Here is a 15,263-nt window from a genome sequence, read left to right as displayed (position 1 = left end):
AATTTGTTATTCAAACACAAAGATCAGATCCTGTTTTGCAGGATTTACAGTCAGAACTTACAGTATACACAATACTTTTCAATCTTCGTTTGCAAAATCATAAAACTTCTATTAACACTAGAAATAAATGAGCTCACAATTTCCTTCAGCAGACATTTCAGTTACATTTTTGGGGTCAGGGCACTTTATTTTGTTTTGATTTTCTGGAGTAAGTAATAATTTTTTGTTTGTTTTTTAATTGTTGGATGTTAAAAATCCATTTGAGCTATTTTCACAATTTAAATCAAATGATATCTGAATTGTATTACTTTTACTTTAAGATCAAATATATCAGAATCGAGATCCGGACTTTAGTTTGGGGGAATTGAATTTGAATTTATCTGAAAACAAACTCCACCCTTTTGATAATAGTTATTTTAAGGAAACAAAATAAAGTAAAAATAATGAAATAATTTAAAATAAAGTCTGAATTTGTAGAATTTTCTTTATTTACAAATAATGTAAAAATCGGATTTAACAAATTATAAAGTGCATTTTAAAACAGATTAACACTCAGAAGATCCTAAAGAAAACAGCTGCTAATATATTAACAGCTGGCTGAGAAGTGCGTGCGTGCGTGTGTGTGTGTGTGTGTGTGTGGTGTGGTAACAGCTGAAAAGTTTGGGATTCATTTGTTTGAGCTCAACACTTTTGTCTCCTGCTGTTAGTAAAAATCAAATCGCAAATGTGCAAAAACATAACAGAGAAAAGTAAATATTCCCAGAAGCACCCGCGTTAACAGCATCATTCAGGATTCACAGCATTCACATTATCTCTACTTGTCTTTTCTTCCTGCTGAAAAGCCTGAAGAACCGTTTCCTGATGATCTTAGCGCTCAGACCATAAATGACAGCGTTAAGGAGGGGTGGGAAAACCAAAAAGTACAGCGACATAAACATTTTTACTGAGTAAGACATGTGTCTGCTGTCTAGTCGTCCCTGTGCCAGTTCAAAAAAGCACCCGATAGAGTAGTTAATCACAGCCAGGATGTGGGGAGTGCACGTCCGCAGGGCCTTGAACTTGGACCCGCTGAATGACTGAATGCAGATTTTCAGTATGTGTCCGTATGAGTAAAAGATCATGACGAGCTGTGGAACTGCGTAAATAACTACAGTTAACAAACCAAAAATGTTCATGATGAACGTATCAGTGCATACAAGCTTTACAAGCAAGTAATTGACACAGTAAAGTTTTTCTATGGTTCTTCCACAGTACGGCAGCTGAACAGTGAACATAAAAAGAAAACCAAAAGCCACACACGGGTAGATCCACATAAAAACAACCAGTTTCACTAATCTCTCAGACATCATTGCATGATAAGACAGGGGATGACAAATGGCTACAAACCTGTCGTAACTCATCACTGCCAGGATAGTGAATTCAATCATGGCATAAGTGTGTATCGCAAAGACCTGCGTCTGACAAAACAACACCGAGACCTGGTGTGTGTGAGACAGGATGTTGGTGAGGAGAGCTGGGAGCAAAGCAGTGCTGCCTAACAGCTCGTTCACAGCTAGGTTACACAGAAGCACGTACATTGGTTCATGCAGGGATTTCTCCAGAAAAATCACTCCAACCAGCATCACATTCTCTGTAAGGATGGTTATGTATAAAATCAGGAAAGTGCAAAAGTATAATGGCTTCAGTTCCATCATTCCATAATAATCAGACAGATAGAAAAATGTCACAACAGAGACATTCATGTTAGCTGAGTGAATGGTGTGGGCATTTGGCTGTACTGTTTTTACTTCAGCTTTTATTTCTTCTTCTATGAAAGGAGGTCATGTGTTCTGACTTTTCAACCAATTAGATTACAGCATGTCAGAGCCTCAGTTTCCACACTTTTTGTGTGAAATTATCACGTCAAACTATTGATCATCTGTGTGTTAGAGCCCATATTTTGTAGATCTGATGGAAACATCCCCATACCGCGAGGGGTCTTTTTCTCTTTTAAATGTTTGTGCATGAAGTTGTTGGTAATAAAGCTATTTCCCTCAGTAAGTACAAAAAAGCTAAAGGTCTTATTTTTATTCTAAATCAAATTGCAGTTCATACACATGGTTATACATTAGAAAACATACTCACACACACACACACACACACACACACACTTGTATCTGTATCATAGTGAGGACCATCTATTGACTTCCTTTCACTTTTGTGATTGCCTAACCCATACCCATAACCTAACCATAACCAATGCTGATCTATTCCTAACCCTAACCTCAACTTAAACTCAATTCACACCATACCTCTAAAACCAACTACTGAGCTTTTAAAAAAAATGAAGACCACAAAAATGTCTTCCCATTAGGGAAAATAGAGAAAATGGTCCTCACTATGTGGTAAGTACAAGTACACACACACACACACACACACACACACACACACACACACACACACACAAGCATGCACGATTGTTTTTATCGTTGTCATTATTTGCTGTTTTTTGGAGTCAATTATTGTCAACTTTGTGACGCTCGTAAAATGAGCTAACTGCTATATGGGTCTTTTTTAAATGCAATTAACAAGAATCCATCCATTCATTTTCTTCTGCTCATCCGGGGTCGGGTCGTGGGGGCAGCAGCTTATGCAGAGAGGCCCAGACTTTCCTCTCCCCCGCTAGCTCCTCCTGGGGGAATCCCAAGGCGTTCCCTGGCCAGCTGAGAGACATAGTCCCTTCAGCGTGTCCTGGGTCTTCCCTTGGGTCCCCTAGTTGGACGTGCCCGGAAAACCTCACCAGGAAGGCGTCCAGGAGGCATCGTAACCAAATCCCCCGAGCCTCTTCAACTAGCTCCTCTCGACGTGGAGGAGCAGCGGGTTTACTCCAAGCCCCTCCCGGATGACCGAACTTCTCATCTTGTCTCTAAGCCACCTGTGGAGATAACTCATTTAGTATTTACTCATTTCATATCGGTAAACTCATTCTTTTGGTCACTACCCAAAGCTCGTGACCACAGGTGAGGGTAGGAACGTAAATCAAGAGCTTCACCTTGCAGCTCAGCTCTCTCTTCACCACGAGAGACCGGTACATCGCCCACATCACTGCAGACGCAGCATCATTCTCTCCCTCACTCGTGAACATTTGAATACATGCAAAACTACAAACTACAAGCTGTAGTTTCACATTAGTTAAAAAAATGTTGCTTAATTTTTATTTAAGATATTTTGATAAACAAGGTTCTGATCTTGTTAACTCAGACATGTATTTACTTAGATTTGGACCTTTTTTCTGTTCTGGATGATATTTTAAAAAGACACAAACAGTGAATAATTACACTTTCCACAAAAAATATTTTATTTATTCATTTTTGATACTTAATTGGGGTATTTTGTCAGAAAGTTAAAAAGTCAACAAAAAAAAGAGGAAGTCTTAGGAATTTTACAGTTACAGTGAATGAAAAGAAAGTCTGTTTCAAATCACAAGTCTGTAACTCATCAAAACGTAATTATTACCATCCATAACTTTTTGTTGTGTTTTCTCTGGAAGGTAATTAGCTCTGGTGTTTTGTTGGAGATGAGACCTTGTTGGACATCACCTGGAGAATAAAGACCAAGAGGAAAACAGTAATGACTTCCCCTCGGAAAAGACTGATGCAATAATGAGGAAACTTGACCCTTAGATGGTTTCCATCACTTTTTTCAGTTATTATCAAGCTGACTTTGTTTGGGAACGATTTTGATACCAAAGCTTCTAAACCAACAGAATCCAGTTTTCTGGCCTTCTCATGAAGTCTAATCTGCAGAATTAGACTTTGTGTCCAAAAATGCTGAGTTTGGTTAATGAAGTCAAATGTTACATTTCCTATAAATCTATTATTCAGTCTAAAGCAGTGTTAGTAACAAAACAGTTTAGCAAATAAATGTCTGATTTCAAACCTCGTCTAAACAGAACTGTTATTATAGTCTCACTTATACGTCAGCACTTCTGATTAAAGCTCTGGCCTTGCTTCTGAACATCATTTGTACAATTTAATAGACTTTTTCAAATTCTTTGATGCTTTATCTTTCTTCCCACTTCCGGCTCTAAAATGACCCATAAGGATGACTCAAATCTTTGTACACTAATGTCAGTGAGAAGACGCTACAGATGTACGACTCTTTGGGTTGAAAGGCTTGAAATGAAGCAAACAACTACATAATGATAAAAATGAAGAGTTAAAACTCAAGATGCAACTGCATTCATGCACTCTTTGGTGCATGAATGTGCCACCATAATCATAACGCCATTTTAAAGCTCGTTTCTGTAACAGGCTCCCGCGACCGTCTATGAAACAACGCTGGTTTGACATAGAAAAGAATGGTTGTGTTGTCCCCTTAAACAACGTGCATGTGTTCTAAATCAGATCGAATCTCCTTCGCCTCATGACAACAGCTGGTCACGAGGTAGGAACAGCAATGTGGTTTTCTTAAATGTAATTAAGAAAAGCACGTTCCCACTATAAAACCCAGTGAACCGTCTGCTGCTTCATATTAACTTCACCTCCCATCAGACGAAAACACACATCCTGGGTCTGTCACACACACACACAGCCATGTTTCTAAACAGAGTTGTTTTATGCATCACGGTGATCTTACTGCTGAATGGTGAGTCTTATTCTCATTTCTCTTTTTTGAAACTATAACGAATTTTTAATCAAAAAGTGAAATGAATTGATCCGAAAACATACGCTTCTATTTCCAGTGGTTGAAAACGAGGCCATGTCGTTCCCCTGGTCTTGTCCCACTCTCAGCGGTGTGTGTAGGAAAATTTGCCTGCCAAGTGAAATGTTCTTCGGACCCCTGGGCTGTGGGAAAGGCTTCCAGTGAGTGTAAATGTCTGGATTTTTACTGAGAATAAACACGTGTCTGCTGGAATGTATGACTTTTATGTTGTCATTATTCTCAGGTGCTGCGTTTCTCATTTTCTATGAGGATGGCAGGTCTGGTCTGTCCCTGCAGTCAGAAGACACGTCAAACAGAAGACAACAGGAACGCAGCTCATGGTTTTCTTTTGGTCTTTTTTAAACTATTTTGCCAAGTTTGATGTTGCAATAAAGTACCAGATGAACCTCTCGTTATTTGTGTTTTCTGTTGCTTGAAATAACTTAAACAGACTCTAAGATTTTATTTTAACAATTAATATAAATAAATTGTTCTTTAACTCTTTATTTGAAAGATGAGACAGGAAACACAGTAGCAGTATGATGAGACGTTAAGACCTTCAGGTCTTTGAGTCTCTGAAGCAAAGGAGTAACTCGGTGAGGAGTTTTCTGTTTTAAAGGAACATAAATGTGTGTGTGTGTTTGCGTGCGTGCGTGCGTGTGTGTGTGTGTGTGTGTGTGTGTGTGTGTGTGCGCGTGTGTGTGTATGTGTGTGCGTGTGTGTGTGTGTGTGTGTGTGTGTGTGCGCGTGTGTGTGCTTGTCTATACATCAAAGTGAGGGCCAATGACAAGCTTTTTACCTTTTAACCTGTAAACTGAGGTCATCAGTAGCAAAGTGAGGACATTTTGCTGGTCATCACTTTGGTACAATATTGCAGTGATCTAGTTAGTTTTAGAGGTATGGTATGAGTTACGTTTTAGGTCATTCAAAAATGCTCCCAGGGGGAAATTAGAGAAATAAGGTTAGGGTTAGGCTCAATCCAGTCACTGAAAATTAATGGAAGTCAATGTTGATTCTCACAATGAATGTTAGATGAGAATGTGTGTGTGTGTGTGTGTGTGTGTGTGTGTGTGTGTGTGTGTGTGTGTGTACTTGTCTTTTTATGCTTAGGTGGACAAATTCTAACTTTTAACCTGTTGTGTGTGGACATTTTCACATTATGGGGACATTTGGCATGGTCCACACAATGTCAAAATACCCTTGATGTTGCGGGTATGGTGTGTTAGATGTCAGAGGTATGGTGTGAATGAACTTTTGGTTTAGATTAGGATTAGGAATAAAACAGCATTGGTTATGGTTAGGTTTAGGGTATGGGTTAGGCATAGTGGAGTCACAAAAATGAATGGAAGTCAATAAAGGGTCCACACAAGGATACAGAGACAAGTGTGCGTGTGTGTGTGTGTGTGTGTGTGTGTGTGTGTGTGTGTGTGTGTGTGTGTGTGTGTGTGTGTGTGTGTTAGACTTTGCTGAATCACACAGCTGCAGAATCTGCTCTGGCCCTTAATCCACCTCTGGAACCAGAGTCATTGGCAACTTTTACCCTCGAATGTTTTTAATCTCAAATTCTAAATGAGAGCAGCTTATTCCTGAAGATTTTGGAATTAAGAAATGCTCCGGTTTTCCTAATCAGACTCTGCTGATAACTCCAGCTCTGCTGTTCCAAAGCAAGGGTACACGTGGGACATGCAGAGGAAAGACCATTAGGTGTTCTGATGAAGTATTCAGACAAACAAAAGAAATGTTGCCCACACATGAACTCTGAGACGTTTAGGAGACACATTCAATAATACTCACTTTACAAATGTATCGATTCGTGAGTTTGTGAAGATTTAAATGCTGAAAACAGGTGGCAGAAGAACTCTTTGAAGCGATCCCAACAGTTTGATTTGCAGATGTTATTGAAAATTGAAAAGCATGACTTCTCAGTTGGTCACACTCTCAATTCTCTAGCGGTGTGAGCAGAATGAGGTGGTGGAACACTGACTGGCTGTGGCAAGGTGGAGAAACAAAAATCGACCACCCGGGGGCAGCACTTCATTAGATTTTTCTTCTCTGACTGATTTGTATCTTTATCATTTCCTTCTGGAATCCTGTACATGGATGTTTGACCTGGTAAAATTAATGCAGTAAAACAAGTTTGTCTACAGTTTTATCCATCAGTCTGTTTCCCATTCTAAATCCTGGCTGCTTTCACTTGGATGTGAAGTTTTTTCTTGTTCCCATGCTTTAAAAAGCCAACAATGTTGCAAAATTAAACCGAACCCTAATTTTTCACCCAATGAAAACTTCATCTTAGACTGATTCAAACAACTGATGGTTGTAATGAAGCAACAACTAACTTTGTGGAGATTATCTGACTTCTTCAACAACGTTATAGATTCTGGATCCTCTGTCATTTTTATACTTGTAGAAAATAAAGAATACCCATCATCTTATTAAAAAACATTGTAAAAGTTATTACGACATGCTTTCTAAAACAGAAGTTGTTTTATCACTGCAGAAATTCATCAAAGAGGGGTTCTCTGATGATAAATGATTGTAAAATTATTATGAGTTGATCATTTGCTCCATCTGTAGCTGAAATAATCCTTTAGAGATCAGCTCAGATATTAAAGTTACCAAAAGTTAGAATACAGAAGTCATTAAATGAATTATTGTAATTGTTCAACTCATATTTATGCAAGTAAAGCGTAAATATATTTGGAAAGAACAAAGTAGCACAAGCTTTGATTTTTAATAAGATATTGATGCAACTATTAGGGTTCAACTTGAAGAAGAACAGAAGAATGAAAATATTTTGGATTTATTAATCAAATTCATTCATTCGTTTTTGTAGGGATGCAGAGCATCCACAGTTGTTCTGCATTACACTTCTCACCACTTGGTGGCGGTAACACACCAACGTCCTATGCGCCAGCTACCAATAAATATAAAGGGGAAGAAGAAGAAAAAAAGAGGAAACACAAACAAACCAAGTCGTAGCGAACCAACTTGAGTTTTTTTAACTAACCGTCTAGTTTGTTGAATTTAAGTCGGATAATTAAAACGTTTTTATTCAGCTGATTGATTAAAGTGCTATGTACGCGGGCTACAACTGGGTAGCGACAGTTTAACCCGTAATCTAACCTCAGCTAGCATTAGTTAAAATTCAGCTAACGGGAAAGAACTACTTTTTAAACTATTTTATTTCAGAGTGGACATGATATTTTAGAGAGCAGAGAAAGATTAAGAGAGAAGAAGCTTGGAGATTTAAGTTAGACGAGTAGAGTTTCTCACCCCACCCAGTGTATACATTAGCAGAGTACAAACAAGGTAAGAGCCTTCAGAAAATAAGCTGGAAGCCTGTAGCTAACCTTGATGTTGTTTAACTGGACTTTATGGTTAAATATTGTTTTTTTTATAATGCAACAAATGTCAGATTCCTCTCTTCAACATAAACCATTAAGACGAATGCATACAGCTAATCTCAGTGTGGTGATGCTGGTGAAAACATAATCGTGTCTGATTATTTACCATCAGAAATTTAGAAGCTGCTTTTCCACACTGCACCCACTCACTCTGGATCATTCCTTAACGGTGTTGCCTGTATTTTAATTACATTTTAGCCAAAATTAAATCATAAACTGAAGCAAACAAATGGCGTATCTGTAACTAAACTAATTTTCCGCAAAATGATGGTAAATGTGGAGTTTATTGAAGCATTGATTCTTGTAAAGACGTATTGAGTCTTGCATGTAGTTGACATAATTTCAGGAGCTGTTTTAGTCGATCGAAATGCATCCTCTGTGCAGAATGTATCATCAGTCAGAATAGTAGGATTTACTACAAACACATTATTTATTGAAGCAAACAAAACAATTGGGAGGCGATTTTTAGGTTTCCAGTGGCTCTCCATAACAATTAGTTCACATGTTGCTCAGCCACTCCCGTCAGCTGTTCGCATTTCTGGTTGTCTTTTTTACACACATTTTTCACTTGAATTGTCTATTTGCAATGCTAATGAAAGTATGTGAACAATTTGCAAACAACATTCATTTTTATTCTTAATCAATCAAGCTTTATTTATAAAGCAGTTTAAACACATGGAACGACCAAAGTGCTGTACATACAGTAGTAAAACCAAATCAATAAAAACATAATGCCAACAATAAAAAGAAATAACAGTAATTCACAAATAATGTCTGCCTATTCATTCAGCCAAGCTAAAAATGTACCATCTGCCAGAGAAGGGATGCTGAGAACTAGACTTGTGCTACAGTCAAAGTTTTGCTGTAAAAATCCTGAACAAGAAAGTAAAATAAAAATTCAGACATCTAGAATAAGAACCCACACCCATATATACATGATGTGCTAATGCTGTTAACAAACTGAATAAGAAAATGTAGATCTCAGTTTGAAACCATGTATTTCCTTCAGTTTGAATGCTGTTCACGTCATGAAATATAGGTTTATATATATATATATATATATTTGTAATTTTAGGGTCTATTGTGAACACGAGTCTTCTAACAGTCCTTTGCTGATTGTGTACTAGTATGTGATCATCATGTGTCCGTCTTCTATCTTTTCTACTAATTAGTGTGACAAGGAGAAACCACTGATGGCTCCATGTGGTGTGTGGTGGTGGTCTCAGCTAAGTGTCATATGGATTTTCTGCAGCATGTTGGTTCCAGCTCCCACACATGCCTACATATATGTTGTAAGTACAAATTTAGGTTTTAAATTGTACACTTGGATGTTAAATCTATAAAATGCTTCTTATTTCTGTTCTTACTCTATGTGCATGTATTGTTTTAACAGCATTATAACAACATGACCTCCGCTCTGTTTGAGGACCTACCTGCTTTGTTTGGACCTTCACTTCCTAAGGGGGGTTTAACGGTGAGAGCATATTAGAAGATTGCAGGTAAAAACTGAATATTCATTATGTGTAACATTTTTCCTCTTCGACTTTAAAGGGACATCTGGTGGTGGCCAAACCACGTGATGGGTGTACACCGATCAACCCCCCTCCTCCACTGCCAAGTTTTGATGTCAACACCACTAAATTCATTGTTCTCATTGAGCGCCGTGTCTGCAATTTCGATTTAAAGGTCAGTTGTTGAAGATGAAATAATTGGTGTGACATCTGATGCAGACTTTAACATCATGCACCGGTTTCAGGTTTGGCATGCTCAGCAAGCTGGATACGGTGCTGCAGTCGTTCACAATGTAAACTCAGACACTCTCCTCAACATGAACTACAGCAACAGTAAGTGTTATTAAAACATGCATATGAACCATTGAATTCTACACAAAATCGTCCCAGAATGTCTTTTTGTTTTGTTTTATTTGTTAGAAACTCTTGCAGATCAGATTCAGATCCCCTCCGTATTCACTGGCTACTTTGCATCAGAAATGCTCAAGGAAATTATAACGACAGAACCAGGGTGAGAAATTATGTTAAGTATAAAATAAGCAAAACAGAAGCTTTTTTTTTTTACCATTAGTTTATTATTGTTTTTTTTTCCTCCATGCTTGCAGGGCCATTGTGATCCTTAAACCAGAGTTTGCTTTTCCCATCTCATACTACCTGATTCCCTTTACTGGAGTCGTCGGGATGGTTATTCTTGTGATGTGTGTGATCTTGGTAAGTTTGCTTTCGTTGTCCTTGATATTTTCAAACTATTTTCTTTGAAAAGGTTTTATTTCCAAATGCTTAAACCTGAGTTTTATATAAGTGTGTTTAGTGTTGTGCTTTGACCCTGTGCACTGGTCTTTTCTCCTTTGTGCTGGAACACAATAACCTTATTGTGTTCCAGCTAAGCAGACATAAACAACTGTTGTTCCTTAGCTGCTTTATTTATTCTCTAGATTTGCTTCTTTGATTATTGTTGGGCAGTAAAAATGTTTTTTAAATCACTTTTAAAGAATTTTTGATGGGTTTCTATATAAACACAAAAGTTTTCTACTAAAAGAAGTGTTTCTCTTTTGCTCTATTCAGGTTATACGATGTGTGCAGTACAGGAAAAGGTTGAGGAAGAATCGTTTGACCAAAGATCAACTAAAGCGGATTCCAACACATACGTTTAAGAAAGGTGACACGGCTGTGATGTTTGAATTTAAACTGTGATGTGTTTACAACCACTTTCATCTATCAGCGTTTCTTGCATTTATTTTATTTTCTTTTTTTTGGAAACCATAAAAAGGCCAATCTCAAATTTTCTCTACTTGACCCTTTTTTTTAAGGGATTTCTCGGACTTTTGAATTTTTATGCTCGCGATTGCCCCCTCAGGCCAAAAGCGTAACGGCAGCTTCAATAGTAGGCTCGTGCACGAGGCGCGCATGCTGTACGTGCACACTCCTTAATGAAAATAACAGCTGAGACAGTCCCGTGTGTGTGTGTGTGGCCCGGAGGACAGAAGACAGGAGAACACACAGCTTATTAATTAAATAATTTGGTTCTGTACCTTTCTCTTCAGCACAGCTGACAAAGGTTTATGATGGGTCAGTCCTCCTGCATGCTCAGATCATTCCTTTCCCTTGCTTGAAAAATTGTTCCAAAATGAAAGTTGAACCCACATCTTTTTATCTGTGAATTCAATGCCGTTCGGCGAGTCTCAAATAAAAATTTTGGGCATCTTACTGTAAAAAAAAAATATCATTAATGTAAAAAAGAAACTCTAAATAAACTATGTTCACATCCAGAATCGAACCCCGGTAGTAGCATTCAAGTATCTGTAACTTTTATATCCTTGATGGCACCTGAAACAATGTCAAACCAAAGAACGGTTCGGAGCAAAAATGGCTATTTTGTTGCTAATTTGCAGGAAATATCTAGAAGAAAGTAGCTAAGGGTCCTCAGAAATGTAGCTAGGTTCACCACTAGGCATTAGGAACAGCGACAAAGTCGCTGAGTTGGCACTACCTCACTCTCTGCTGCTAAAGCTACGGATAGCAAATGCTACGGGTGATGCCTGAGCGTGAACGCGCATGAAGCAGCCTGCTCGACCCGAGCAGCTCTCTTTTTCTGTGATTTTACAGAAAAACAGGCAATCACAGTAAAAATGCCAGGGCTCATTCTACAGGACCAGGGCATTACAGGAGAATGTATGAATAAGAAATTCATTATTTCTATACATGTTTTGGCTGTCAAACTTCCATAACAATCAATCAGAATCAACTTCATTGTCAATGCCCCAGCATCCTAAAGCGTAGATATTAGCCTCCGCTGTACAGCCTGACCACATCGAAGTTCCTGTTTTAGTTTTTACTTTCAGATTTTACACATTTTTGTTCATTATAAAAGACATTTATAAATGTAGAACATAGATTTCAATTCCAACCCTCATCTTTGGTCTCTAGCTTTGGGAAGTGACTGAAAGAATGAGAATGTGGATACAATCGGCTTCTCAGCGGGATGTCTGGGCTCTCCCAGATCGGGTGAGAGGCTCAGTAATCCAGTAGCGAATCGGGGAAGATCTGCTGCTCCTCCATATCGAGAGGAGCCAGTTGAGGTGGCTCAAGCATCAGATTAGATCACCTCCCTGGTTAAGTTTTTCCATCACATCCAACCGGGAGGAGACCTAAAGGAAGACCCAGGACATGATGAAGGGACTACGTTTCTCATCTGGCCCAAGTGGCTGGGGAGAGGGAAGTCTGGGCCTGCTGCCCCCGAATAAGTGGAAGATAGATGGATGGATAGATTTACAAATCTGTACTACAATCCTAAACATTTCTAGAAATGTTGTTTTCAAAGAGTCACAGGAACCTTAATGTTTACAAGCTTCTTCTCTGTGCTGACCTTTTCCACCCAGCCTAAGAGATCTAAAAGATCATAGATGATGCGTGAGCAGCAGGGACTCTTCTGAAACATTTACTGTAATCGAGCAGTCACCAGATGATCTTATTTTCCACTTTCCTATGAAAGCTATGAAAGGGAACAGTAATCTTTACATCAGTTATTCCTGGTCCTCCAGAGCCTCTGCCTGCATGTTTTCTATGTTTCCCTGTGCAAACACACCTGGTTTGAATCTGTGGGTGATGCTAAAAGGTGATTCAATCATCAAATCAGGTTTGAGCAGAGAAACAACTAAAACGTGCAGGGCCAGAATTGCAAGGCTCTGCTTTACAGCTTATTTCTGTATCATTTGCAGGGTTCTGGACATTTGGGCTGCTGTTTTCACACTAAGAAAGCAAATCATTATATTTATTTGTGATGTGAAGTACACTAGCATAATTTATTAGGTATTACACCTAATAACCTGTTTAGTTTAAAATATGTCAGAAAGGGTCCTAACCCAGGCCAGAGTATGTTAATTTAATAGTGAAGGATTTGTAGCTTTTATGGCTGTTGTGAAGATAATTTCTCTAAATGACTTCTCCTGGATTTGCTTTAAGTAGAAGTGGTCTGCTTCGAGGTCCAACTCAGGACTTCCGTTAGCTTGCAGAGCTAAACAGCCACATACGTTTATTCTGGGGAGTGTTGTGTCTGTGGTTCTAAATGATTCCCTTTATGTCTTTGTGAAAAGGATCTTCATATTAACTGCAATCATCGTTTTTATGCTAAAATCTGGACAAAGTGACTGTGGATTAATTATATTTACATATTTGATGGACAAACATCCTTAGAGATCCAGAATGGGAATCGGTCACATTAATTCAAAACTCAGTCATTAAAATCCTGATTTTTCCACTCTGGAAGTTTAAATAGATTATTTACAACTAGAGTTGCAGGGATTGACCGGTTTGACTATTAACCCCGTACCGTAAAGACGTCTCCAACGCCTCCCGTAAAAAACAAAAAGACAATAGCGCAACCTTCACTGACTAAGGCTAAAGTGAAGCTGAACGCAGCAGAAGCAGGTCCAGTGACAACACCCATCGGGACCGTGGAAGTGGTTGAAGTCTTCTGTGTGGGAATATTTGATATATTAGATACATGCCCTCTCCGAATTTTTTAAAAACATCTTGAAACCATCACTGCAGCCCAAAAGTCACTTGTTATGTGTGTGCAGCAGCCTGCTTGGTCGTGTTCATTTGCTGCTTTTCTGTAGGGTTGTGTCTGCGGTGTGATTCCTGAACATTTTCCTGTATTGTAGGAGACGACTATGATGTTTGTGCCATCTGTCTGGACGAGTATGAAGAAGGAGACAAACTGAGAGTTTTACCCTGCTCACACGGTAAAGATTTCTCATTTGTCATCGGCGTGTTTGTGTAAAACCTAAATATGATTATGTATTCAGAAAAGTACACCAAGTACTACTAGATTATAACGGACTTTCTAGGTGTTTTCCTTTGAGGTGACAGCACACGTTTCAGTCATCTACTCTCAGTGACGTGTTTGTTTCTTCATCTTTGTTGTAGTTGATAAAGCTTCTTATGCGTTTTGACCTTTTTCTGAGTTTTGTGAAATCCGTCTGGTTTCTCAGCGTACCACAGCAAGTGTGTGGACCCGTGGCTCACCCAGAACAAGAAGACATGTCCTGTGTGCAAACAGCGAGTGATCCAGAATAACCCGGAGCACTCAGAGTCAGATTCTGAGGAGGAAGGGGCAGGACGCAGAGATGAGGAAGGAACTGATGGCGAAGCTGACTCAGAGCGCACTCCTTTGCTCCGGCCCTCCAACCCCGGGTCCCCTTCAGGGAGCCCAGTGGCCTATTCAGCCACCACCACCGCCGCCCAGTGTCTGGTGTCTCCTGCTCGCAGCTCACCCATCCTGGGCTACCAGGGCTACTACTCTCCTCAGGAGGACACAGACTCAGAAAGTGGCGACGCAGGAGATGACCGGCACCACAGTGATGATGACACGGTTCATCTCATTGGTAGGAACCGAGTCGATGCCTGAACTTAGCTGTAGTGAAGTTAGCCTGTTGTTCACTTTAAAGGAAACGAGAGAGGGTTTTCCTGCCTACAAATGTGCTGTAAAGTTATTTACTTTCAACAATCAGCTAGACCTTTAGACTTCCACAGCGGCTGATTGTTTTTTTTTTTTTTATCCAATAACCAGACACCAGAGGTCTACGTTGTAGTGTCAAAGCGGGAGTCGGTGTAATTTGTTTGATCAAAGTCCAAAAGAATCACTCCCCTTCATAATCGCTCTTGTGCTCATATCTGTAGATGCTTTTGTTGCATGCTCTAAATTGTGACCCAACATGACCCGACCACTAGTGCTGCACAACTTTAGGAACCAGTAAGGTTTATTTTATTAGGTAAGAGCGTAACTCTAGATGAGGTCTCTACACGGAAGGCTCTGATTGTTTCAGTTATATTTTTATTCCAGTTTTAAGTAAACTAACAGGATGTACACGCGGGTAGGGGGGATCTTAGTCTTTGCTTTTGTTTTGTGCTTTTTTCCACAGAGTATTTCTGAGATTTTACTGCTGCTTTTACGTTGTTGCTGAAATCGGTGAAGGTAGGATTTTAGCTTGATGTAGTTTGTAAGTTTGAATAAACTCAGGTTTAGGTCAGAAGGTCAGTTTGAAATGGTAAGTGAAGAACCAAGTAAGGAAATTATTAGCTTTGATCCTTTAAATTGTTTTAGTTTCTCTTGGGAACCTCTGTGTTTTTAGGACAAGGTGCATTGCCTTACACTGACCTG

At 39.2% G+C, this 15,263-nt stretch overlaps 2 protein-coding genes across 3 annotated transcripts; one reads left to right on the top strand and one right to left on the bottom strand.

Moving 5' to 3' along the window:
* Nucleotides 1-554: 554 nt before the first annotated feature.
* On the bottom strand, nucleotides 555-1,742 carry LOC107386815 (olfactory receptor 4K3-like). Its single transcript, XM_015961441.3, has one exon. The coding sequence runs from the start codon at nucleotides 1,740-1,742 to the stop codon at nucleotides 804-806; it is 939 nt and encodes a 312-aa protein (XP_015816927.1). The 3' UTR covers nucleotides 555-803.
* Nucleotides 1,743-7,785: 6,043 nt separating this feature from the next.
* Nucleotides 7,786-15,263, top strand: rnf167 (ring finger protein 167). Of its 2 annotated transcripts, none has more exons than XM_015960946.3 (10): nucleotides 7,786-7,995; nucleotides 9,263-9,382; nucleotides 9,484-9,564; nucleotides 9,642-9,776; nucleotides 9,847-9,934; nucleotides 10,022-10,112; nucleotides 10,207-10,312; nucleotides 10,667-10,760; nucleotides 13,765-13,845; nucleotides 14,095-15,263. In XM_015960946.3, exons 2-10 carry the CDS (start codon nucleotides 9,284-9,286, stop codon nucleotides 14,508-14,510), a joined length of 1,191 nt encoding a protein of 396 aa, XP_015816432.1. In that variant the 5' UTR covers nucleotides 7,786-7,995; nucleotides 9,263-9,283; the 3' UTR covers nucleotides 14,511-15,263. The 2 variants fall into 2 exon arrangements, with proteins under 2 accessions (XP_015816432.1, XP_070411409.1); XM_070555308.1 differs by having other exon boundaries at nucleotides 9,992-10,112.

This window comes from Nothobranchius furzeri, chromosome 10 (genome assembly GCF_043380555.1).
Source record: "Nothobranchius furzeri strain GRZ-AD chromosome 10, NfurGRZ-RIMD1, whole genome shotgun sequence".
In the NCBI taxonomy this organism is placed as follows: Eukaryota; Metazoa; Chordata; class Actinopteri; order Cyprinodontiformes; family Nothobranchiidae; genus Nothobranchius; species Nothobranchius furzeri.
This window is presented reverse-complemented; position numbering and strand designations above follow the sequence as displayed.